General features: G+C 60.9%; 1 protein-coding gene across 1 annotated transcript in view; it reads right to left on the reverse strand.

The window, feature by feature from the left end:
- Positions 1-1,953: 1,953 nt before the first annotated feature.
- The window catches only part of ABLIM3 (actin binding LIM protein family member 3), a 45,623-nt gene continuing 22,093 nt past the window's right edge, over positions 1,954-25,483 (reverse strand). The window contains exons 2-23 of the mRNA XM_058034920.1: positions 19,735-19,872; positions 16,573-16,756; positions 16,374-16,486; positions 14,121-14,247; positions 13,941-14,034; positions 13,108-13,195; positions 12,606-12,664; positions 12,286-12,357; positions 11,797-11,952; positions 11,063-11,092; positions 10,515-10,644; positions 9,743-9,841; positions 8,149-8,199; positions 6,739-6,858; positions 6,235-6,299; positions 5,821-5,968; positions 4,498-4,527; positions 4,076-4,134; positions 3,215-3,275; positions 3,039-3,046; positions 2,509-2,589; positions 1,954-2,209 (exon numbers count right to left, since the gene is read on the reverse strand). Coding sequence (XP_057890903.1) covers positions 2,096-2,209; positions 2,509-2,589; positions 3,039-3,046; positions 3,215-3,275; positions 4,076-4,134; positions 4,498-4,527; positions 5,821-5,968; positions 6,235-6,299; positions 6,739-6,858; positions 8,149-8,199; positions 9,743-9,841; positions 10,515-10,644; positions 11,063-11,092; positions 11,797-11,952; positions 12,286-12,357; positions 12,606-12,664; positions 13,108-13,195; positions 13,941-14,034; positions 14,121-14,247; positions 16,374-16,486; positions 16,573-16,756; positions 19,735-19,872 — 2,027 coding nt within the window. The 3' untranslated portion in view covers positions 1,954-2,095. The remainder of the gene's footprint in view (positions 2,210-2,508; positions 2,590-3,038; positions 3,047-3,214; positions 3,276-4,075; positions 4,135-4,497; positions 4,528-5,820; positions 5,969-6,234; positions 6,300-6,738; positions 6,859-8,148; positions 8,200-9,742; positions 9,842-10,514; positions 10,645-11,062; positions 11,093-11,796; positions 11,953-12,285; positions 12,358-12,605; positions 12,665-13,107; positions 13,196-13,940; positions 14,035-14,120; positions 14,248-16,373; positions 16,487-16,572; positions 16,757-19,734; positions 19,873-25,483) is intronic.

Consider the following 25,483-nt stretch of genomic DNA (forward strand, 5'->3'; position numbering starts at 1 on the left):
TTCACACGTACCCAATGATTATCACCTGGGAGAGCAATAATTGAAATATCAGCTGTGAATTAGCAACCAGCCTGGAGAAATCCCCCTTTTTGGGGCAATTTCAGCCCAGGAAACTCAGCCCCTCTCATCTCCCCAGGTCCAGCTGGGAACCAGCTCCTGCATGGATGCTGTTTGATGCTCTCTCCATTCTGGATTGAGCCCCAGGGTTCTTCCTCAACTCGGGATCTCCTTTGGGGCAGGAATCTCAGCCCAGGGCTGCCAACGCTGCCAGGCTGCTTTGGGAATTGCAGAGCAGCCAGGGACAGCTGGTGACACCTGGGGTGTCCCTGCTCCCCCCAGGGCAATGGCACACCAGCAGGGACCCTTGGAGTGTCTGCTGCCCCAGAATGGAGCTGGAGATGCTGCCCCGGCTCAAAACAACCAAGCCCTGCCTCGGTTTCCCCACCTTGGCCATGCAGGTCCTTGTGGAGGAGAGTTACTGCCCATAAAATGCTTTGGAAATGAGAAGATGCTGCTGTTGTGTTATTACTGTCATTAAAAACATCCCCCAGGCTCCCTCACTGGAACTGCTGCTGGAGAGGGAGGATTCCTACAGCCACAAACAGTCGAGTTTGATTTGGAGAGCCCAGTTTGTATGAGTGAAACATTTACAAACCAGCTTGGCTCATTTACTGCTGCCCTGGAGCAGTGAGCAGCTCCCAGGGCAGCGTTGCCATCCTCACCTCAATGCCCAGCCCTCTCCTGGCTGGCACAAAGCTCCAGAGCTGGAGCTGCTGCTGGGGAAAACCCTGTCCTGAGTGAGCCTCTGGCAAAGGGAAACTCCTGAGGGGATTTTGGGCAACAAATTTGGCAGCTCTGGATGGCAGGGATGGCACTGAACCCACTCCATGGGCACACAGAGGGTTTCAGAGGGGACCGGAATGTGGCTCAGGGCACAGTGGAGGTAAAACCTGTGCTGTCCCCTCACAGGAACTCTGCTGACACCCCACAGGTTCCTGGGCTGGTTTTGGGACTGTCCAACCCTGCTGTGTGCCTGAAAATCCTGCAGGGTGAGCAAACAGGAAAGCAGAGCACCACAGAGAGCAGGGAAGGTGTTTGTGTGGAAACAGCTTCATTCATTTTATGAGAAAAATAAGGCAAAACCCAAAGTTATCCCTGTATGCCTGGAAATCCTGCAAGAGCACCACAGAGAGCAGGGAAGGTGTTTGTGTCGAGACAGCCTCATTCATTTTATGAAAAATAAGGCAAAACCCAAAGTGATCCCGTAGAATTTGGGATACAAAGCTGTAGAGTTTGCAGAGGAGGGAGTTGCCTGCAGCCAGGAGAGGTCCAGCAGGGACCTGCATTTCCCACTGCTCTCCTGTGTCCTTCCCAGCTCCCAGCTGGAATATCCTGGAACGCCCAGCCCTGGACAAACCCAAGAGCAGCAGCAAACTGCACAAGGCAGGAGGTGGCTTTGGCTGTGCCACTTGAGAAGGGCTGGGCTTGAGGATGGAAAGTGGCTGTCCTGGCACCTTGGGAGGATAAACTGGCTCTGGAGCAGCCCAGGCTTGGCAGGGAAAGGCACTCAGGGTCTCCAGCACTTCTATCCCCTGCCCCAAACTCTGCATTTCAGATCCTCAAGTGCCCCCAGTGCTGGCCATGTGAAGGCAGGGATGGATTTAAGGAGCCTGGAGTGAGATGCCACTTTCCTGCTCTTGTGCCCAGGCCTTTTCCACCCCAACTCCACAGCCCAGCTGAGCAGGAGGGGATGGGACACCCCAGTACAGCCCCCATCCCAAAGCCTTGCTCTCTGGAAAATCCTCCCCTTATGTCCCTGTGAAAGTTGAGATATCAGGTGTGAATCCTCACCCTCCCCTCGTGTCCCTGTGGGCAGCAGTGACAGACACCAAGGGGAGAGCCCAGGGACCCCTACAGAACTGGAAAAGGAAAGGAAACACAGAGCACCAAAGGATCTGCAAGACTCCAATTCACTCTCAGGGGTGCAGGGAGGGCCCCAGCGGCCCGTGCAGCCCCCAGAATCATACAGAGCTGCCATATAGAGATCTCTCTATGTATATATTTATAGGTATGTATATATTTATAGTGCCCTGGCTCAGAACAGCCGGGCCTGCTTCTTCAGCTCGTTCCTCTTCCACAGCGCCAGGCGGTCGAACTCGGCCATGGTCATGCCGAAGATCTGGTAGAATTCCTCCTGGGACAGGTGTCTCTGGGGAGAAACAGGGGGCTGGGCCCGAGCTGGGCACCTGCCAGGGGCTCTGAGGGCATCCCCTGCCCGCTGGCACAAGGGGGTGACATGAACCCAGCGCTGCTCCCCTGGGAATGGGGGCACCTGCCTCCCTCCTGGCCCTGCCAGGGGCACAGGGGACAGCAGGAGCCCTGTGACAGTGCCCTGCCCCTGAGCACACAGGGAGATGCTGCTCACACAGCCCCACACACCACGTGCCAGGGCCACCCCCATGGGATCAGCTCCCTCTGTGCCCTGGCTGTGCCCAGGGCTCCTCTCACCTCCAACCGAGTCCTGTCCACGTCTTTGGGCAGCTGGTTCCTCCCCCTCGTCTTCACCAGGAGCAGCTCGTAGGGGTAAATCTGCACAGGGACAGGGACAGGGACACTGGGGCACCCCTGGGAACAAGGGCAAGGCCTCCTGCCCCCTGTATTTAACAGGGCTTGGGTGGCACGGCTGCCTGCAGAGCCCGGGTGGGACAAGGAGAGGTGGGAGCTGCTCTCAGGGTGACTCTGATCCACCCCGGAGCTCTGTGGTGGCTCTGGAACAACCAGCAGGAGTGACCCAGGCGGGGTGTGAGCAGCACAGCCCTCTGCTCTGCTCCTCACCCAGGGGACAATTGTGCTCAGCAGCACTCGGGGAGGGAAGGGGCTCTGGTGTGAGCCCCATGGCGCTGGGATGGGGCTGCCAGGTCCAGGATGGAGCAGAACAAAGGCAGAGGGCTGAGTTTCCCTCTGCAGAGCCTGGGGACACACGGACACATCCCTGGGGCTCTGGCTGGCGGCCTCTCCTTGCAGCAGAAGGCTCTTACCTTGTACTCTGTGGGGAGAGCAGACAGACAGACAGACAGACAGACGTGAGCCCCAGCTCTGCTGCCACCACCCTGCCCCGGGGCTGCCTGGGCGGACCCCATCGTCCTGCAGAGCTGCCTGGGGGGGTTGGCAGCCCCTCAGGGTGTCCCCAAGGTGTCCCGGTGTCCCCCCTCACCTCGCATGCCCCAGTTGACGGCGTTGGTGCTGTCGTAGTGGAACAGCTCCGCGCTGGGAGGCTGCAGAGGGAAGGACAGACGGACAGAGAGAGAGGGGCTGAGAGAGGGAGGGAGGCTCCTGCAGACAGCCCAGGGGCACCTCCCACGTCCCCAGGGGGGACACCCGGGTTCCCACCCTGCAGCAGGGAAACTGAGGCACAGGGAGGTGAAGTGAGCGGCCCAGAGCTCCTGATCCCAAACAACCCCAGGACACAAAGCAAAGCTCTTCTGAGGGAAAGCAACACCAGCATCCCTCTGGATTTGCTCTGTGGGAGTTTCAGGGCAGACACTGCCTGGACAGGGCTCTTTGGACAGCAATAAATAATGATTATTAATGATAATAACAATTTTGGATTGGCACAGGGCAGCAGTGCCAGCAGGGATGCAGAGGAGGGGGAAACAGGAGATCCCAGTGATGGGAAGGGAGCACTGGGGGCTTGGAGGAGCCTGGGACAATGGGGAATGCCTGGGAGAAGAGATTTGGGAAAGCCTGGAAGAGGGAGGAATGCCTGTGAGATTGGGAATGCCTTGGAGATTGGGAATGCCTTGGAGAAGGGGGAATGGCTGGCACAATGGGGACTGGCTGGCACAATGGGGAATGCCTGGGAGAAGAGATTTGGGAAAGCCTGGAAGAGGGAGGAATGCCTGTGAGATTGAGGAATGCCTGGGAGAAGGGGGAATGGCTGGCACAATGGGGAATGCCTGGCACAATGGGGAAGGCCTGGCACAAGGGGGAATGGCTGGCACAATGGGGAAGGCCTGGCACAAGGGGGAATGCCTGGCACAAGGGGGAAGGCCTGGCAGCAGCAGGAGGCACTCACCCTGTGCAGCCCGTTCCTCCTGTAGGCAGGGAGCGAGGCCGATTTAGAAATGAGGGGATCTGCAAAGAAGGCACCAATTCCATCAGGGCAAAGCAGCAATGACAGCCCAGGACAGCGCCCACCCTCTGCCCCTGTGCTCCCAGCTCTGTCTCCTCCCAGCTCCAGCTCATTTCCAGCCCGTGCTGATATTTCTGTCCCCAAAATCCCCTTCCCATGGCACCCTCCCACCGCACCCTCCAGAGAACCCATTCTCCTCTCCCAGCTCCCCCTCTCATCCTCTCTGCCCTGCACCAGCTCTGTCCTAACCCAGCCTTTCGAGGGCTCCTTTTGGCTTCCCTTCTCCCCTCCCAGGGCCCAGCAGCTCCTCCAGCTCAGCTCAGGATCCCCGGAGGGGCTGGGGAGGGCTGGGCTCGGGCACTCACCGCTGTCAGCCAGGTAATGGGTGCGGGGAGCTGCAGGGAGAGCAGAGCTCTGTCAGCGCCCCATCCATGCACGGCTGCCCAGCCCCAGCCCCACACACCCTCCCTGGGGCTCCCGGGGCTGAGGGGCTCCCTGAGCACCCCCAGCCAGCTCCACCAGGGCAGCTGTGCCACGAGGAGGGAGGGCATGGAACGGGCAGGGCCAGCTGTGCTGCCAGAACGGGCATGGCCAGCTGTGCCACGAGGAGGGCAGGGAATGGGCAGGGCCAGCTGTGCTGCCAGGAGAGCAGGGAACGGGCATGGCCAGCTGTGCTGCCAGGAGAGTGTGGAATGGGCATGGCCAGCTGTGCTGCCAGGAGGGCATGGAACGGGCATGGCCAGCTGTGCTGCCAGGAGAGTGTGGAATGGGCATGGCCAGCTGTGCTGCCAGGAGGGCAGGGAACGGGCATGGCCAGCTGTGCCACGAGGAGAGCGTGGAACGGGCATGGCCAGCTGTGCTGCCAGGAGGGCAGGGCCAGCTGTGCTGCCAGGAGGGCAGGGAACGGGCAGGGCCAGCTGTGCCACGAGGAGAGCGTGGAACGGGCATGGCCAGCTGTGCTGCCAGGAGAGCAGGGCACGGGCAGGGCCAGCTGTGCTGCCAGGAGGGCAGGGAATGGGCATGGCCAGCTGTGCTGCCAGGAGAGCATGGAACAGGCAGGGCCAGCTGTGCTGCCAGAACGGGCATGGCCAGCTGTGCTGCCAGGAAAGCGTGGAATGGGCATGGCCAGCTGTGCTGCCAGGAGAGCAGGGAATGGGCAGGGCCAGCTGTGCCACGAGGAGAGCGTGGAACGGGCATGGCCAGCTGTGCTGCCAGGAGGGCAGGGCCAGCTGTGCTGCCAGGAGAGCAGGGAATGGGCATGGCCAGCTGTGCTGCCCGGAGAGCAGGGCACGGGCAGGGCCAGCTGTGGTGCCAGGCTCTCAGGTGGCCCCAGGGGCAGGGCTGGGGGCCCGGGGGGCTCTGTGAGAAGAGCAAGGTGAGCGAGGCAGCCCTGGGGGGGCATCCCAGACCAGGTGGCAGCACCTGGGCATGGCTGTGCTGCCAGACCCCCAAGGGACCCCTCAGCCACTCCAGGTGCCCCCTGGGCAATGCCCCATCCCAGCTGGGGCACAGGGGGTGGATGGGGCCCTCCAGAGAGGCAAAGAGCCCAGCTCCATGCCCAGCTCCATGCCCAGCTCCATGCCCAGCATCTTCATCAGCCCTTTCCTCATCCCATTCCTCCCTCTGCACCCCTCCCGAGGGGCTGGGGCTGTGGTGGGTGGGACAGAAGGACAGAGGGACAGCCTTACAGCCATTGAGGGAGCCCTCGTAGCCCACGGTGTGCAGGGCCTCCCTGCTGCTGGCCGAGCTGCGGGGGGGGGTCCAGGGGTCTGCGTAGGAGTTGGAGCGAGCCTTCATCTCCTCCCTCAGGATCAGCCTCCCGATGCCACTCTGGATCTGCCAGGGGGGAAAAGCCACCTGCCACCCTGCCTGTGCCTGCCCAGCCCTCCCTGGCACCCACAGGAGGGCACAGCATCCCCTGGCATGGGCCGGGCATCTCCTGGGCAGGGGGATGCTGTCCCCTCCTTCAGAGGCTCTGATGGGGGTGGCCAGGAGGGGACAGATGGCCCAAGGCCACGGGGATGGTGGTGGCACCCTCTGGGGTGGCTGAGCCAGCTGGGGACAGTTTGGTGCTGGCTGTGCCCAGCAGGGCTGGCACTCACCTTGTGCATGCCCCGGTCGTACCCGTCCTCCTCCCCACCTGAGGAGAACCTCCGGGCCCGGGGAGCTGCAGGGAGACACACAGGGCTCAGGTGGGGACAAAGGGGGGACAGGCAGGGAGAGGGGAGTCCCCAGCTCCATGGGGACACAGCAGGGGCCAGATGGGGACAAAGGGGGACAGGCAGGGAGAGGGGAGTCCCCAGCTCCATGGGGACACAGCAGGGGCCAGATGGGGACAAAAATGGACAGGCAGGGAGGAGACAGTCCCCAGCTCCATGGGGACACAGCAGGGGCCAGATGGGGACAAAAGGCAGGGAGGAGACAGTCCCCAGCTCCGTGGGGACAGTTGGCTCCTGGACACTCCTTGGGTTTTGGGGTCACCTTGGCAGGTATCTCAGCCCAACCCCAGTTTTGTGTCCAGCCCCATCTCAAAGCGGGGTTTCCTCCCAGAAAACGTGGAGCAGGAATGGGCTTCCCTTCCTCCCAGCCCAAGGGGGATTTGTTACCTTTGGGTGAGCCCTGGAAGGACCAGTACTCAGACTCAGAGTGGTAGTAGGGGTCAGGGGAGTAGGCAGGGCTGTACTTGGATGACTGAGCGATGTCCTCGCTGGTTTTGCTCTTGGTGGCTGCAGAGGGGGTGTCTGCAGAAGGAGGGGACAGAGCCAGGGTGAGGATCTGCAGAGATCCCCTCCAAACCAAGGCAGATCCCCTTCCCTCCCCAGGACTGCCAGGGATTTGTGTCTGGGCACGGACAGAGCTGGGAATAATCAGTTCTCCAGCTGCTGAGGCAGACAGAGGGGACAGTGACAAGCAGGGGATGTCACTGGGGTGGCTGGGAAGGGACCCAAATGGCTGAGAGCCCACGGCACCACAAGTGCTGTGTCCTGCACCGCGCTCATCCAGGGCCAGCAGCGCCACCAGGCTGTGCTGTGCTGTCCCCGGGAGGTGACAGAGGGGATGGAGGAAGGCTCAGCCCAGCAGGGACGGGGCTCTCTGGGCTCTGCCAGGGACAGATGGCGGCAGAGGGGCTCCGGCAGGGGTGGCTCCTCATGGCAGGGACACACAGGCTGCTCGGGCTGGGCACAGAGCCTCGATAGCACACGGGGGAGCCCGGGGAGAGCTCTGCTGCACCAGAGGCCGGGAGGGTGACAGGGGAAGGAGCAGCGGGGCCGGGAGGTGGCAGAGCCTGGCAGGCACAGGGCACCCAGCAGTACTTACAGCAGCAGGAGCAGGCAGCAGCAGGCAGTGGGAGACGGGCAGGAGGGAGGGGAGAGCAGGGAGAGAGAGGAGACAGACACAGTTACCGCCCAGCGGAGCTGCTGTCCCTCCGTGAGCAGGAGAGGACAGAGCCAGCCAGCCCCTCTGAGAGCCACCACACACTGGGGGCCACCCAACACCGAGAGCCACCAAGCCCCGAGGGCCACCCAAACACCAAGAGCCACCCCACACTGAGAGCCACCCAACACTGAGGGTCACCAAGCACTGAGAGCCACCCAACACCGAGGGTCACCAAGCACCCTCCCCAGCCTGCAACACCCCCAGGCCTGTTACATGCTGGAGCAGCCGCCCACGACGGGCTGCATTTTCTCCAGGGCTGCATTTTCAACTGCAAATTGCTTTTTTCATCCCTTTTCTGAGGCTGCTCCGACTCCCTCACCCACCAAGGCCCTGCTGCCCCTGCCACAGCCATCCCTGGTGTCCCTGGGGCCTTTGCTGCATCCCTCACCACAGGGATGCTCCAAAGTCACAGCTGTGATCCCTCCTGCTGTCCGGAGCAGGAACACCCCACCAGAGCCCAGCCCACACCCTGCTGCCTGCCCCATCTCCCACCCAGCCCCTGGGCACAGGGCACGCTCAGGGGTGACAGGGGGACAGGGACAGACAGACAGACAGACAGACAGACAGACAGACTGTACCGTGCCGCTTGTAGATGGGCGGTTTCCTGTAGATGTTGCTCTCGCCAGCAGCTGATGGGGCAAGAGAGAGAGAAAGGGAAGAAAGAAGGGAGAGAGGGAGGTGAGTGCGGGCGTGCTGGGAGAGCACAGGACACGGGTCCTGCCGGTGCCACCACCCTCGGGTCACGGTTCCATCATAGAGACACCCCCGGGCCCTCCAGTGCACCGGGAGTGACCCGGGGGGGCCCAGAGAGGGATCCAGGGAGGCTCCCTGAGGGATCCTGGAGTGCCCCGGCAGGGATCCGGGCTGGCATCTCCGGGAGGGCCCCGGCAGGGATCCGGGAAGGCCCCGGGAAGGCCCCGGAAGGCTCCGGGAGGGATCCGGGAAGGCCCCGGGAGGGCCCAAGGAGGGATCCGGGAAGGCCCCGGGAGGGCCCAAGGAGGGATCCGGGAGTGTCCGGGAGTGCCCCGGGCCGGCAGCCCTGGCACAGAGCGCGGTCCCGGCTGCCCAGCAGTGCCAGGACATGCAGCGAGCACCCAGCGACAGCATGCACCGGGGGCAGGGGCACAGCCTGGCAGCCGGGCACCGTTCTGGGGGTGCCAGCACCGCCTGCGAGCTACCTGGGGCGAGCCAGCGTCAGCCAAAGCCTCTTTGCGCAGCACAGAGAGAGAAAAGAGCGAGTCGGGAGGGAAAGCGAGCTGGAGCAGGGAGGGGGCCATCCATAAACACCGCAGGGATGGGATGGGATGGGACACGGAGGGATGGGATGAGCAGGGATGGGCAGGGCAGGGATGGACAGGGCAGGGAAGGGATGGGATGGGCAGGGATGGGATGGGCAGGGCAGGGCAGGGATGGGATGGGCAGGGATGGGATGGACAGGGCAGGGCAGGGATGGGATGGGCAGGGATGGGATGGGATGGGCAGGGATGGGATGAGCAGGGCAGGGGTGGGAGCGGAGCTGGAGGAGCCTCCGGGTGTGCTCAGAGCACTGGCGATGCCCCGGGGAGGGTGCCAGGCTCTCGGGGCACGGGGAGATGCCCCAGCTGGGTGGGCGCTGCGGGGTCTGACCCTGCCGAGGGGTGACAATGGGCAGCTCTGCCTGCTCCCCAGCCCCCTGTCCCTTCCTGCCCCGTCCCCGTGGGCTGGGTGGGGCGGCCCTTACCTGGTGGCCCCCTGCAATCCCTGCAGAAGGGGAGCAGGCATCTGGCAAGCCCAGCGCACGCTGGGGGGAGGGAGCGGCGGGCCCTAGGGGGGTATAAAATAGTCATCTGTAGCGGAGGGCTGCGCAAAGGCCTCTGGCAGACAGGCTGTGACCCTGGGGGAGGCAGGGATGGGGACAGGACCTCACCAGGACACTCATCTCGGTGTGGGGAGCAGTGGAGGGAGGGCAGGGCGGAGGAGGAAGAAGAGGGATGCTGCAAGGATCGGGATCTCCGGGTGGTGATGGGGAGGAGGAGGAGGAGGGTTCAAGGTCCTGTTTATGGATGGCCTCTCCCAGGGGTCGATCCTGGCTCTAGGCAGGCGGCGGAGCTGGGCATGCGACACAGCGGGCACGGCACATGCGGGCATGCCACGGACACGGCTCCCCGGGCAGCGGCGCGCTCCGGAGCCTACCTGGGATGTGGAAATGCTTGGGCGCTTGGTATGAGGTTGGAGTGGAGGACCTCACATCTAACTGGCTATAGTAGGGGGAGCTGCGCCCGCTCTCGGTGCCTGCGCGGGGCCCAGCAGAAGCAGCCGTGAGTGACCGAGAGAGAGAACAAGAGGCAGAAGAAAATGGGTGTTAAATGCGGCGGTGTTAGAGCAGCGGCGGCGAGCCGGGCGAGCGGCAGTGACGGGGATGTGCGGGCCGGGAGCGGCGCTGATGGAGCGGGGCACGTCCCGCATCCCCGGGGTGCAGAGCACGGCCCGGAGCGGGGCTGGGAACAGCCGAGCGTGCTGCAGAGGCACTGAGGAGCACAGCCCTGGCCGTGCAGGGGGCTCTCGGTGAGCTCAGAGGGCTCCAGTCCTTCCTCCGCGGCTCCAGAGGACGGGAGACACGGCCCAGGCACGCTCTGCTCCCCGCCGTGCTCCGTGCGCAAGGACGGGCACAAACATCGGCTGCGCGCCCCTCGCAGAGCCGCCAGGGCAGCCGAGGGGTCTGCACCAGAGCTGGAGGCCGCCTGCCTCCCATCCCATCCTGCCCGAGCCCCGAATCCCCCTTGGCCTCTCCTTGCTGCTCACAGGAGTGTGGAGAACAGAGGATGGGCAGAGCTGGCACTGCTGCCATCACGGGCCACCCCAGGCCGCCTGCCCTGGCCGGATGAGAAAGCGCAGAAATAAATGGCAGCGATGTTTTTGTGATCCTCTCTCCCCCTGGCGGTGGGGCCGCAGCCCAGATCCTCACCTGAGCGGTAGAAGTGGTGCGGGGACCTGGGCATGGTGGGGGACATGCCCTGGCGGCTGTAGGTGGGGGAGTCGATGTAGCCGGGGCTGGAGGCTCGCCTCTGCCGCGGGTCGAAGCTCTCGTAGATGTCCTGGCGTGGGGAGGGTGTGGAGAGCGGGGTTAGGCTGGCACGGGGGGTGGGTCCCTGCCTGGGGGTGCCCCGTGTGACACTGGCACTGGCTCCGAGTGTCCCCTGAGGCTGCACGGGTCCCCAGCCTGCCCTGCCAAGGCGCGGGCAGCACAGCCCAGGGTTTGGAGCAGGTGACAGAGGTTTGTGCCTGGAGATTGTCCCCTTCCCTTGAACTTGTCCCCAGTCACTGGGGCCATTCTGCCAGGGAGGGCTTTCACCCTGCTCTCTGTGGGGCCAGACAGACACAACAGCCCCCCTCCCCTGTCACCCCACACCCTGGGACAGCCTCCAGCCCAGGGCACGGACAGCAGAGGCTCTGGGCAGGGGGACACGCTGGGGCAGCAGCAGGTGACAGACCCAGTGCCCACAGGGACATTACCTGTGAGTATGGGGAGAGGGTCCCCAGGGACTGCAGGCAGCAGGAGGCAAAGTGAGGAGGAAAACACAGAGAGAGAGAGACAGCACATGGTTAGGAGGACAGGGACAGACTGGGCTCCCACAGCAGCTGGATTGCCTGGGGTACACTGGGGGCGCAGCCAGAGCTGAGCTGGCCAGGAGAGGAACTGGCAGGAGCAATCAGCAGCTCTCAGACACCTCTGTGGAGAGGGGGAGGCACACAGGGCCATGGCCACGCTGCCCGCACCCTCCTGGTGGGCTGCAGGACACCAGGCTTGTGGCAGAACATCGGGGTGGGCATGGGAGAGGGGCTGCTGCCAAATCCTCTGCAGGTGCTGCCCCCAAATCCTCTTCAGGTGCTGCTGCCACCAAATCCTCTTCCAGCACCACTTTGGGTGCCCCAGAGGTGCCCCAGAGGTGCTGCAGGCTGGATTGCCTGCCAGGGCCATGGCCAGGGCTGTGAGGGTGCATTCCCTGCCCATCACTGCTCTCACACAGCCCTGAGCTCACTGGCATCTCTCTGACTACAGCAGCATCCCTTCAGCTCCATCACTGACCCTCCCCAGGCCCTGGGCAGGCCCTGCCCCACTCCTGCCTCCCTGCACGGCTCCCCCTGGCATGGAGGGGCCCCCCAGAGCTGTGCCCAGCCTGGGGCCCGTTCCTGCCCCCCAGCAGGGCTCCTGCAGCCTCGGCTCCTCCCCACAGCTCTGTCAGTACCTCCCCATAGCTATATCTCTCCAGCGTCTCGTCCGACGTGTATCTGTGATAGGGCTCGTAGGAAATGAGGTCGGGACGCTGCACCTCATAGATGGCTTTAATCTTGGGAAGAGCTGCCAGGTCTTTGTAATTAAGGATCTCATTATCCACTTTAGCCTGGGGAGAGGGAGAGACAGACACGGAGATGGAAAGGAAGAGGAGGAGAGAAGGGAGGGGAGGCTGGAGCGCAGTGTGGAGCCAGCACAGGGCAGACAGAGCTCAGTGCCACCCCAGCAGCAGGGACAGGGCAGAGGAGAGGCCTGGGAGGCAGCAGGGGAGGGCAGAGGAGCTGGGAGGGCAGGGCTGTGCCCCTCCTATGCCCCTGAGCTGTGCCATGGCACTGGGGGCACAGCGTGCTGCAGGGACAGGGGGATTTGTCCGTGCTGTCCCCAAATTCTGGGCTTGTCCCACTGAGGAGCAGCTGCTCTGGGGAGGGCAGGCTGCACTTACACAGATGACACGGTTTGGGGAGCCAATGCTGGAGCCAGGGGGCGAGATGGAGGTTTCTGACGTCCTTCTGTGCTGTGGAGGCACAAACGGGGAGGGCAGGTGAGGGCAGGGCAAGGAGGGACCCCTGAGCAGGCAGATTGATGGCTTGGGGCTGAATGTCACTGTCACAGCCCCAGCCACCATCCTCTGGGCAGCCCCAGGAAGCCACCCCAGCTGTGGGCACTGCCAGAACAGTTCAGCTCCAGCAGGGCCACAGGACAATGGCACCTGGGACGTGCCACCCCTCACCCTGGTGGCATGCCCGTCACCCTGGTGCCTACCTTCAGCTTCTTCTCTGCTCTGGCTGCCTGCTTGCAGATGGGGTGCCACACCTCAGAGCCTGCAGGGCAGCAAAGGGACACTGCTCACACACTGCCACCCCCTGCCAGGGCACAGCCAGGTCCCCCTGCCACCTCCAGCAGTGCCACAGGAGCGTGCAGGGCAGTGAGGACTGAGTGTCTGTGAGAGGGAGTGGAGCAGGGCAGGGCCAAGCCTCAGCTGGGACAGCAAACTCAGGTGGATTTGGGGTGGCCCAACCAGTTGCTGCTGGTTAAACTGGGGTGACACCGAGCTGGGGACACCACAACAGCCCCATGTTTGGGCTCAGTGGGCAGAGGTTGGGCTGTGCCCAGGTGTGCAGGGAGAGGAGGAGTTCCCAGCTCAGGGGCAGGGCTCATGGCGAGCAGGGATTTGTGCACACAGCAGCTGGAGAGGATCCCTGGCACTGCACACACAAAGACCCTTGTCAGGAGGTGCCAGGAGAACCCAAACCCCCCGTGTTACCTGTCAGGTACATCTCCTCTCCCTCTGTGAACATCTGGTGGCAGCGCACACATCTGGCACAGGTGGGGTGGTAGTGCTTCCCTCCTGCCTGCGAGGGGAGCAGAGAGGAGCCTGAGCCAGGCAGGACACGCTGGCCTGGCCCTGTCCCCTGCCCCTGAGTGACCCTGCCACCCTCACAGTGACCAACTGGGGTGTCCCCAGAGGCCTCCACGTCCCATGGAGGAACCAGAGACGGCTTCATTCCCACTTGCAGGACATTCTGCTCTCCTCAAAACCTCCCACAGCAAGCAGAGCCAGGGGTCCCAGAGCAGCAGGGCACTCACCTCCAGGGCCTGGCACTCACCTCCAGGGCCTGGCACTCACCTCCAGGGCCCGGCACTCACTCACCTCCAGGGCCTGGCACTCACTCACCTCCAGGGCCTGGCACTCACTCACCTCCAGGGCCTGGCACTCACTCACCTCCAGGGCCTGGCACTCACTCACCTCCAGGGCCTGGCACTCACTCACCTCCAGGGCCCGGCACTCACTCACCTCCAGGGCCCGGCACTCACCTCCAGGGCCCGGCACTCACTCACCTCCAGGGCCTGGCACTCACCTCCAGGACCTGGCACTCACTCCCCTCCAGGGCCTGGCACTCGCCTCCAGGGCCTGGCACTCACTCACCTCCAGGGCCTGGCACTCACCCACCTCCACCTCCAGGACCTGGCACTCACTCACCTCCAGGGCCTGGCACTCACTCACCTCCAGGACCGGGCACTCACTCACCTCCAGGGCCTGGCACTCACTCACCTCCAGGGCCTGGCACTCACCTCCAGGGCCTGGCACTCACTCACCTCCAGGACACGGCCGCTGATGTAGCGGTCGCAGGTCTCGCACTTGATGCCGAACTGGGCGTGGTAGTCGGACTCGCAGTAGGGGATGCCATCCCTGGGGAGAGGCACAGAGGGGTGGGTGGGTGCCAGGGGAGTGCCAGGGGAGTGCCAGCCCCGCCCCAGCCCCCAGGTGGCACTCACTTGCTGATGTACTCGCCGGTGAGGATGACCCCGCACGTTTGGCACTTGAAGCAGCTGACGTGCCACTGCTTCTCCAGGGCCAGCAGGGACTGGCCCTGCTTGATCTCCTCCTTGCAGCCAGCGCAGTCTGGGGGGACAGGAGGGGATGTGGGCACTGCAAGGACACCCCTGTGACAGCCCTGGCAGTGCCCTCACCCCCAGGGGAAAGCCCTGCCCTGGAGGATGAGCCAGGGATGATGCTGGGTCACCATCATATTTTCTCAAAAACCCCCTCACCCAGGATTTTCTCCTGGGAAGCTGAGAAGCCTCAGAGAAAAATGAAAACAATAATTATCTGATTGCTTCTTCTGTGTTTTGCTGGTCCAGGTGTGTTGGGACTCTGGAAGGAGTCATGAGTTTTCATTAGTATCTCAGCCTTCTGTGTGTATCCTTTCTCTATTCTTTAGTATAGTTTAATAATACAATAAATTATAATAAATTATAATAAATTATAATAAATTATAAATTATAATAAATTTGCCTTCTAAGAACATGGAGTCACATTCATTCCTTCCTCCTCCCTCTGGGGAACCCGGAAATCCCACAATGCTGTTACAAACACCCTGCTCCTGAGGCAGCCTCGTGGGAATCATTTCACCGTGGATTTCTGTCACCTCTGCTTGTCCCCAGCGCAGGAAATTTGGGACCTCAGAGGTACCTCTGGCACCCAGCCACAGCCCTGGGCTTCCCTCGGGGTGCCCAGTCCGAGCCAGGCCAGCTGGACACCAGGAACAAGCTCTTATCTGAAGCAGTGCCTGGGCACTGACTGCTCAGGAGGGGCTGGGTCACTGTCCCTGCTGGGTTTCACAGCCTGGACCTGGCACCCAGTGCCAGCGTTGAGCTGAGGCGGAGCTGCCGTGTCCCAGTTTGGACTCGATGACCTCAGGGTGTTTTCCAGGCTGTTCACTCTGTGCTGGGCTGTGGGAGGGCCCCGAGGGCTGGCAGGTGCCCAAGGGTGAAGCGTCCGGCAGAGGAAGGGCCGTGCTGTCCACCCGCGTCCGGCCCTGCTCCAGCCTCCCTTCCCTTCCTCCCCTGGCTCCCGGCAGGAAGCACACGGGCCGGAGCCCTGACCTTGATTCCTCCTTGTCCTCCCCTCCCCTGGGCTCCAGCGCTGCCTGGAGGGGCTTTTGTTTAACCCCATCCCTGCCACGGGGGAAGCAGGAGCAGCCAGCCCAGCCCAGCCCAGCCCAGCCTGCTCTGTCCCAAATCCCGCCTGGAACATTTCTGAGCCCTGCACAAAGGCAGGATCTGCTCCCTCCTTCGGGTCCTGCAGGGAGAGGCTGCTCCTAGGGATGCCTTCCCTGTGGAATGCAGCACAGCTCCCTGCCACCCTGCTGGTGGCACTGCCAGGGCCACCAGGGCCACCAGGGACAGTCTCTGTGTGCCTGCAGCTGCCGTGAATAGGGCACGGTGTCCTCAGGTAACCCCAGGGCGTGGTGTCCTCAGGTGACCCCGCTGCAGCTCGGGAAGGGGATGGGGAGGGAGAGGAAGGCGGGAGGGAGGCAGAGCCTGGCCTGAAGATGAGGGAATTCCTGTCCTTTGGCTCAGTCCAACCCTGCCACGTCCCCTCCATCCAGGGCTGGGGCAGGGAGGCAGCTTGGGGGGCTCACAGGGGTCCATCAGCACCAATCCCACCACCAGAAGTGTCACCGTGGTGACTGGGTGACAAGGAGCACAGGTGACACCCAGCCTTGGCTGCAGGACTCTGTGTCAGGCACTGACCCCCAGGGCAGGAAGGGAAGGTCCTCCCAACCTGGGGTCAAAAGCAAGGCCAAACCCACCCTAAAGAGCTTGTCCATCGCTCCACCTGACTTTTAGGAGATCTCTGGGGTTCAGCAGGGCAAGGGCATGAGCAGAATAAACCTTTCAGCGCTGGCAGACCCAGCAAGGAACGCCAGTGCTGTGACACCCCCAGGAGCATTCCCAGGGCAGCCACTTGGAGCAGCTTGGACACAGCTCCAGAACCTCCCCATGGGCTCTGCCAGGGTGGTGGCACCTGCCCAGGTCACCAGCAGGCCAGGGGAGTTCCCAAAACCGCTGCAATCCTGGCTGGAGCTGCAGGACTGCCCCGTCCCTCCTCCCACCCCTCGGCGATACCCTGGCTCCGCAGGGCTGCAGGGTGACCCCAAACCCGTCCTGTCACCCCAAACCTGCCCTGTCACCCCTGCAGGGACACGCGGCCCCTCTGTGCGCAGCCAGCACAGCACAACTTACGGCTGGGCCCGTGGATCTTGATGGGCTTGGTGCTGAGCAGGGCGTGGGAGCAGTTCTGGCACACGCAGTCCTTCCCGCTGAACGTCACCTTGTCCCCGATGGGGAACGGCTTCCTGCGTCCAGGGACACGTGGGGAGGGGTCAGCGGGGACCCCCGGGGCTGCTCCTGCCTCTCAGAGGGGCCGGCAGCCGGCACTGACCTGCAGGTGCTGCAGACAAAGCACTTGGGGTGGTAGGTCCTGCCCAGGGCAGAGATGACCTCGCCGGTGATGAAGTCCCCACAGCTGTCACAGCGGGTCCCGTACAGCTGCTGGTAGTCCTGGGTGCAGATGTACTCCTGGTTCTTGAAGAAGAAACCTGACTGGGCCAGGTCACAGCCACACACTGGGGAGAGGACGTGCAGCCGTCAGGGTGGGTCCTTTTCCAGCCTCCTGCAGGCATCTGTCTCCCAGGGCTTCCCTCACCTCCTGCAGGCATCTCTGAGGCTTTCCTATGTCCCAGGGTTTCTCCAACCTCCTGCAGGCATCTCTGGGGGTTTCCCTTGCCTCCTTCAGGTATCTATTTCCACGGGTTTCTCCAACCTCCTGCAGGCATCTCTGAGGGTTTCCCTTGCCTCCTGAAGGCATCTCCCAGGGTTTCCTATCTCCAAGGGTTTCTCCAGCCACCTGCAGGCATCTCCCAGGGTTTCCCTCTCCTCCTGCAGGCATCTCCCAGGGTTTCCTATCTCCCAAGGTTTCCCCTCTCCTGCAGGTGTCTGTCTCCCAGGGTTTCCCTGGCCTGCAGGTATTTATCTCCCAGGGTTTCCCTGGCCAGCCGGGCTCCGGGCTCTCCCAGCAGATGTCAGTGTCGGGCCGCGGGACGGGGCCGCTCCCGCAGGGATCCCGCAGCCGGCAGAGCCCCCGCACTGCAGCGCTCCTGCAGCACGGAGGGGCACGGGCACGGCCCGGGCATCCCCGCCCGGACCCGCTGCCCTGCCCGGGCTCAGCCGCTCCGCGGGGAGAGGAAGATGAGGGCAGGGCTGGGGACAGCTGGGGAGCGGGGATGTCCCTGCCAGCCCCGTGCCGCAGCGCCACCGAGCCCTGCCCTGACGGGAGCGGCTCCTGGCAGCACTCGGAGCTCTCCCTGCTCGTTTCTGCACGTGTCCAGCCCTGCTGTGCGGAGCGTGGGTGGTGCACAGCCCATCACAGGAATCCGAGCAGACGTGGCCAGCCCTGGCCTCAGCATCACCTCCCTCCCTCCCACGGCCTCTGCAGCCAGAGGGACTGCAGGGCAGCACAGCCTGGCACTGGGCTGGCACAGGGTGGGCACCGTGCCCAGCCCATCCTGCAGGGTGACAGGGTGGGGAGGGGACACCGGAGTGACTGGGCACCCCTGGCACAGCCCAGCTTGGTCTGTGCTTGTCCCTCAGCCCCTCTGTCCTGTCCCAGGGTGGCAGGGGACAGCTGGAGCTGCGGGGCACAGGGAGCAGCTCCTGCCCTGGGCATCTCCGGGCCCAGCTGCTCCGCGGGGCTGGGTGTCACAGACATCTGTCATGGAAAATCCTTTCTTTAAGATTTTTCTTCCTGAGAAGCTGGGAGGCCTCAGGAACAAAATGCAAACATTGATTATCTGCTGCTGTGGAATGCAACAGGTGAATCTTTGATTAGCTCATGCTAGATGTTTCTAATTAATGGCCAATCACAGTTCAGCTGGCTTGGACAGAGAGTGCAAGACAGAGCCTTTGTTATCATGCTTTGCTATTCTATTCTTAGCCAGCCTTCTGATGAAATCCTTTCTTCTATTCTTTTAGTGTAGTTTTAATGTAATATATATCATAAAATAATAAATCAGCCTTCTGAAACGTGGAGTCAGATCCTCGTCTCTCCCCTCAACCTGAGACCCCTGTGGACACGGTCACATTTGGGGTACCCAGAAGGGAATTTGGGTCCCCCAAACAGCCTGTCAGCAACGAGGGACAGGCCAGCAACGCAGGGACAGGCCAGCAGCTGGGGACAGCACCAGGAAGGAAATGCAATGTAAAATGAGGCTGCTGTGTGCCCTGTTTGCTGTGGAACAGCACATCCCTCACTCACTCCTGTGCCAGCTCAGCGGGGCTGGAGCCAGCCAGAGGTGGCAGGAGGTGAGAGCTGCAAGGGAAGGTGAGACAGGAGGATTTCCTCTCATTATTTATTCCCTTTCACTTGGAAATCGGGCAGTGAGCTCTGCCAGGCTCTCCCTGCTGGCTCCTGCTCCCTTTGAAGCTGTCTGAGCTCTTTGTCTGGATGCTCAGCTCCTGCTGCAGCCTCCAGGCCGGGCCGGGGCAGGGCAGTGAGCTCAGCACGGGGCCCTGCAGGTGCAAGGCAGCCCTGAGGGCATCCCAGGACAGATCCCAGTCCCAAAAACCCGGGGCTGCCCCCATGGGGGACGGGGCTGCAGCAGGGTGGGGACAGTGTCACCTGCAGCCAACCCCTCTGTTCTGGCAAGAGGGGGACCAGGGGGATGGGGATCGTGCTTGGCACAGGGAGCTTGGAAGAGGCTTTTAAAGAGCCCTGGAATGGGGAATTTTACAGCCTGCAGGAGCTGGCTGAGAGCAGCTGCTGCCATAAAGGAGCTGAGCAGCAGCAGCAGCTCTGCACCACGAGCTTTCCAGCCCTGCAGCTCTCTCCTGCTGCTCAGCAGCATCCAGAGAACCTCTGCTGCACTCCTGCCAGCCCTGGGGGCACCAGCTCCAGCTGCAGGCCGTGGGCAGGTGGCAGGGATGTCACAGGGGTGTCACAGGGATGTGTCACCCAGCCCCAGCTCTGTCAGGAGCTGCTCTGGGCATCTCCCCCACTGGCACTGCCTCCTCCCCCTGCTCCTCCTCTGTCGCAGACATCTTTTCATGAAAAATCTTTTCTTTGAGATATTTCCTCCTGAGAAGCTGAGAGGCCTCAGGAACAAAATGTAAACAATGGTTATCTGCTGCTGTAGAATGCAACAGGTGGATGGATCTGTGATCGGTCTCATGGGGTTGTTTCTAATTAATGGCCAATCACAGCCAGCTGGCTTAGACTCTCTGGGACAGAAGCTTTTGTTATCATTCTTTTCTATTCTTACCTTAGCTAGCTTTCTGATGAAACCTTTTCTTCTATTCTTTTAGTACAGTTTTAATCTAATAAATATCATAAAATAATAAATCAGCCTTCTGAAACATGGAGTCAGATCTCAGTCTCTCCCTCCAACATAAGACCCCTGTGAACACCGTGACACTCCTCCTGCTCTGGGAGCAGCTGAAGGAGACAATGACCACCCCAGACACAGATGGGCGTGTTTGGGACCTACAGGTCTGTCCCCAGGGCTGTGGGATAGCCTGGCCAGGAGCCTTTTGGGGAACCTGGTCCTACCTTGGCAGGTGAAGCAGCGGATGTGGAAGTGGTTGCTCTGCACGCGCACGACCTCGCCCTTGCAGGTGTCACCACAGCGGTAGCACTGGATGGCAGAGGAGCTGCTCCCGGAGCTGTAGGGGCTCTGCTGGTAGGGGACTGCAACGGGGGAGAGCAGGAGACAGAGGGGAGGGCTCTGTTAGGGTGGGGGACATGGCCGGGTGTCACTGCACTGGGCTCAGCCTGGCTGTGACAGGGCCAGCGCTGAGGGACAGCACCCGGCGATGTCACTGTCACATTTTCTGAAAAATCCCTTTGCCAGGATTTTCTCCTGGGAAACTCAGAAACCTCAAAGAAAAATGAAAACAATTTCTTCTGAAAATTCCCTTTGCCAGGATTTTCTCCTGGGAAGCTGAGAAACCTCAAAGAAAAATGAAAACAATAATTATCTCATTTGCTTCTCCTGTGTTTTGCTGCTTTGGAATGTGTTTGGACGTTGTTTACCATCAGGTGATTGCTTCATTGGTTTCATGTGAATTGTTTTGACTTAATGACCAATCACTGTCAAGCTCTGGAGGGATAATGAGTTTTTCATTATTATCTTTTAGCCTTCTGTCTGTATCCTTTCTCAATTCTTTCTCAATTGTTTTGCATTCCTTTATAAAAGAGAAGTTGATGGGCTGTTGGTTTGACCAGTGTCATTGGAGAGGTGGCACTGTCACCCTCCAATCCACTGTCACTCTTGGAAAACTATAAATGTTAGATCAGAAAATAAACTTCCCTTTTTTCTTCACCTTGAGAACAGCGGTGTGAGCTCGTGTTCTTTCATGTCCTGCAGTGACACTGCTGGGCTTCACCTGCACTCCTCACCCCTCTGGGACACACAGGGGATGCCCAGCAACCTCACCCCACGCTCCACATGAAACCCTCCTGCTCTGTGGGAGGGTTTTATTTTTACTTTTTTAATCAAATAATTAAACCATATATCCCTACATTATCCAAATCACTTGTCGTCAATACACTTTCAATTAACCTTCCTCTGTATTTCCTACTAACAAAAATGACAATCAACCATCACTCTACAACCACCCCTGAACAAACATAAAATTAGCCCCAGAACTGGTCCCCCTCCAAAAACCAAACAAAAATACAAACTATGATGATAAATCATCGACCAACCAACCACCCACCAAATTTTACGTTCTTGTAGCTTAAGTGTCTGAAAGCAATTCCCAAACACTCGGAGCAAACAGAGGAATCCCTGCTCTCCCTTCCAATCCCATGGAACAAACAGAGCAATCCCTGCTCTCCCTCCCAGACCCATGGAGCAAACAGAGCAATCCCTGCTCTCCCTCCCAATCCCATGGAGCAAACAGAGCAATTCCTGCTCTCCCTCCCAATCCCATGGAGCAAACAGAGCAATCCCTGCTCTCCCTCCCAAACACTCGGAGCAAACAGAGCAATCCCTGCTCTCTCTCCCAATCCCATGGAACAAACAGAGCAATCCCTGCTCTCCCTCCCAATCCCATGGAGCAAACAGAGCAATTCCTGCTCTCCCTGGCTCTCCCAGGAGTGCTGGGCAGGGCAGGAGCCCCAGCCAGGCTGACACCACGCCAAGCACCACAGGATTTATTTGCTGCAAGATTTCCGACAGGGAGTCACAACCTGGGCAGGTCAAGCAGCAAAAAGGAGGATTTCAATGGGCCAGAGCTCTTCTGACCCAGGGCTGAACTGCATTCCCAGGAACAGGAGAAGCAGCTGATTGAAAGGCAGCCTGTGAAGTGCCTGCAGAGCAGGGACAGGGGGCACAGGACAGAGGAGATCACTCATCAGAGGCTCCTCGCTCACCCAGGGGCAGATCAAGTGACAGGGAACAGAAACAGCCCATTATCAGCTTCAAAAGCCAGGCAGGAAAAGTCAAAATGACATTGAGACTGTGGCACAGTAAAATCCCATTCCCTGCGCCAAGAGCCCAGAGCCACAGGGGCTGAACCTCCTGGAGCAGAGCTCCATCCCTGGAACTGATGGGAATGGGCTGGGAGGAAGTTCCTGCACAGCTCAGACCCAGTTTTGGCTTCCAGGAGCTGCTGGGAATGGGCTGTGAGGGAGCTCCCAGTGCCTCCTGCACTGCTCAGACCCAGCCTGGATGTCCAGGAGCTGCTGGGAATGGGCTGAGGAAGATCCCAGTGCCTCCTGCACTGCTCAGACCCAGCCCTGACCTCCAGGAGCTGCTGGGATTTCCCTTCCCTGCAAGCCCAGAGCTCTCAGAGGTACCCAAAGGACACCAAGTGCCCGCAGAGGAGGGACAAGGCCTGGAGCAAGCCCAGCAGAGACTAATCAGTCCAGACCTAAATCACTCTGAGGTCCCACACAAAAGGAAGGGAGCAGGGAGCCCCCACCCCAGAGCAGGAATGCAGCACCTCCTGTGATGGTTACGGGTGTAATGGGTGCCCAGGAGCTCTGCAGCTGCCTGAGGGGACCAGGAGGATTTCCCAAGGCTGGAATAAATCAGGGATGTTCCCTGCAGGGGTCTCCAGGAGAGCAAGAGTTACAGAGCTGAGCCTTCCTCCCACGCACCTACTGCTCACACCCTGGCCCAGAAGGAGCCAAGCCCTGGGACACAGCCATGGAAATGCACAAAGCTGGGAGGGGAAAACAGGACAGAGGCAGGGGGGGAAGCCAGGAATCCATCCACAGTGAAACATTCATCACAAAGAAAGGGGGGAGACCAAGATAATAATAATAATAATAATAATAATAATAATAATAATAATAATAATAATAATAATAATAATAATAATAATAATAATAATAATAATAATAATAATAATAATAATAATAATAATCTGTGTCAGAACACACAGATATAATAATAACAATAAAATAATAATAATAATAGTAGTCGTCTGTGTCGGAGCACGCAGGCATCGCTTGGTGAGGGCTCCTGGTCTCCAGGGAAAGCTTCCTGGTGTCCATAGCAACACATCCCAGCCCTGGCTGCTGCGATGGAGAGGAGCTGGGGATGGCAGAGATGCTTTTAGCTGTGCTCCAGAGCTGGCTCTGAGCCACCCCTGCTGGCTGTGCCCGTGGGGATGGGTCAGGACCCGGCTCGGGGCACCTCCTGCTCTGCTCAGCGCTGCCCAAAGCTCCCTGGTTTGTGCTGAATCCCGGGCCAGGCTGGGATTGTGTGCAGGAACATTGGGGCATTGTGTGCAGGCGGCAGCTGCCCGCCTGGTGGCCCCGTGCAGGAAGTATTACACAGCCCAGAGCCCCCAGCACAGGGCCAGCTGAGCGGGGCAAAGCTCATTACACCCAGTAATCCCCTAATAACGTAAATAGCATTAGGGGCCTGGCGGGCTGGGACACAGCAGCCCTGCAGAGGGGGTGGGAGCTGCCCAAGGAATGCCATAATCTGCCCCCACTCTGCCCAGAGCTGGTTTGGGACAACAATTCAGGGGTTTGTGCTGCTCTCTCAGGGTAAAACATGCCCAGGGCAGGCTCCTGTGGGGCTGTGCCCGTGTCCTGCTGGGCTCTGGGTGCAGCCAGGCAGGGAGTGCCACGGGGCTGCTGCGTGGGCACCGGGCAGATTTGCCAATGATCCGGATTAAGGTGGCACCTCCGGTCAGGGATTGCTGCCCTGGGGTCAGGCAGCGGTGCCCGTGCCCAGGCAGGGGGTGAGCTGGGCAGGGGACAGCCCCCAAACACCCCCAGGGCACAGTGGACAGCCCCAAAACACCCCCAGGGCACAGGGGACAGCCCCAAATACCCCCAGGGCACAGGGGACAGTCTCCAAACAACCCCCAATGCACAGGGGACAGTCTCCAAACACCCCCAGGGGACAGGGGACAGCCCCAAACACCCCCAATGCACAGGGGACAGCCCCCAAACACCCCCAGGGCACAGGGGACAGCCCCCAAACACCCCCAGGGCACAGGGGACAGCCCCCAAACACCCCCAGGGCACAGGGGACAGCCCCCAAACACCCCCAGGGCACAGGGGACAGCCCCAAACACCCCCAGGGGACAGGGGACAGCCCCAAACACCCCCAATGCACAGGGGACAGCCCCCAAACACCCCCAGGGCACAGGGGACAGCCCCAAACACCCACAGGGGACAGCCCCAAACACCCCCAGGGCACAGGGGACAGCCCCAAACCACCCCCAGGGCACAGGGGACAGCCCCAAATACCCACAGGGGACAGCCCCAAACACCCCCAGGGCACAGGGGACAGCCCCAAAACACCCCCAATGCACAGGGGACAGCCCCAAATACCCACAGGGGACAGCCCCAAACACCCCCAGGGCACAGGGGACAGCCCCAAACACCCCCAGGGCACAGCGGACAGCCCCAAACACCCCCAGGGGACAGCCCCCAAACACCCCCCAATGCACAGGGACCATTCAGTGTGTGACCCTGGCAGGGGACAGCCCCCAACAGCCCCAGGAGGGCACAGGGACCCTGCCCAAGGGCTGCTCCAGGCTCACAGTCTGCAGTTCCCCTCTGCAATGCCCTCCTTGGCTTCGGGAGGGTCAAGGACCTTGTTTGGTTTCCTGTGCTCTTCCTGCCCCCGTCCAGCCTCCAGCAGGATGGGGAAATGCTGAACCTCTGGAACACTCCGAGCACTTCAGGAGTGCAAGGATAAAGGGGATAATTTCCATTTGGAGGGGCTGCTGCTCACCACCAACACAAACAGCAGGGCACAACAAACCCAGAACAAGCTCCTCCAGCAGCTTGGGTCCCCCCAGGCAGCCCCAAACCCCACAGCTCCACATACCCGAGCACAGCAAACCAGGAGCAGCTTTCCCTGAGCACCCAGAGGCATTTTTAGAGCTCCATCCCTCCTTCCTTGCTGGGACCAGAGCAGATAATGCTCCTTTCCCACCCATTTCCCTCTTCCAGCCCATTGGCCCTCCAGGAGGGTCTATCAGGGATGAGCTGCTCCAGGTGGGGTTTGGATCATTATCCACAGGGGAGCTGGAAATTCCCACCCAGCCCTGCTGCCAGCAGATTATCACACTGCATCTCCACAGGAAGATGGGCATGCCTGGCTTAATTAACAGTAATTAACATTCACACAATGCTGGCAGAGCCACAGGTGAAGGGGACTGTGGCAAAGCAAAGCATTCACCCTGAAATTAATAAGGAGAGGCAGTGCCACCACGGGAAACTGAGGTTGGTGGGTGCCAGGGGGCATGCAGGGACTGAGAGCTGGCACCTGCAGCAAAGGGTGCCAGCATGGGATGGATCCAGCCCTGGGGTGTGCAGGGAGGTGTGGGTGTCACTGTGGGATGGATCCAGCCCCTGGAGTGTTTAGGGACATGTGAGTGTCACTGTGGGATGGATCCAGCCCTGGGGTGTGCAGGGACGTGTGGGTGTCTCCAGGAGATGGATCAAGCCCTGGGGTGCTGAGGGAGGTGTGGGTGTCACTGTGGGCTGGATCCAGCCCTGGGGTGTGCAGGGAGGTGTGGGTGTCATCATGGGATGGATCCAGCCCCTGGAGTGTTTAGGGACATGTGGGTGTCACTGTGGGCTGGATCCAGCCCTGGGGTGCTGAGGGAGGTGTGGGTGTCTCCAGGAGATGGATCCAGCCCTGGGGTGTGCAGGGAGGTGTGGGTGTCACTGTGGGCTGGATCCAGCCCCTGCAGTGTGTAGGGACATGTGGGTGTCACCATGGGATGGATCCAGCCCTGGAGTGTTTAGGGACATGTGGGTGTCACCATGGGATGGATCCAGCCCTGCAATGCTGGATGTCAGTGGATGCTGTCAGGTG

This window comes from Melospiza georgiana, chromosome 15 (assembly GCF_028018845.1).
Source record: "Melospiza georgiana isolate bMelGeo1 chromosome 15, bMelGeo1.pri, whole genome shotgun sequence".
Classification (NCBI taxonomy): Eukaryota; Metazoa; Chordata; class Aves; order Passeriformes; family Passerellidae; genus Melospiza; species Melospiza georgiana.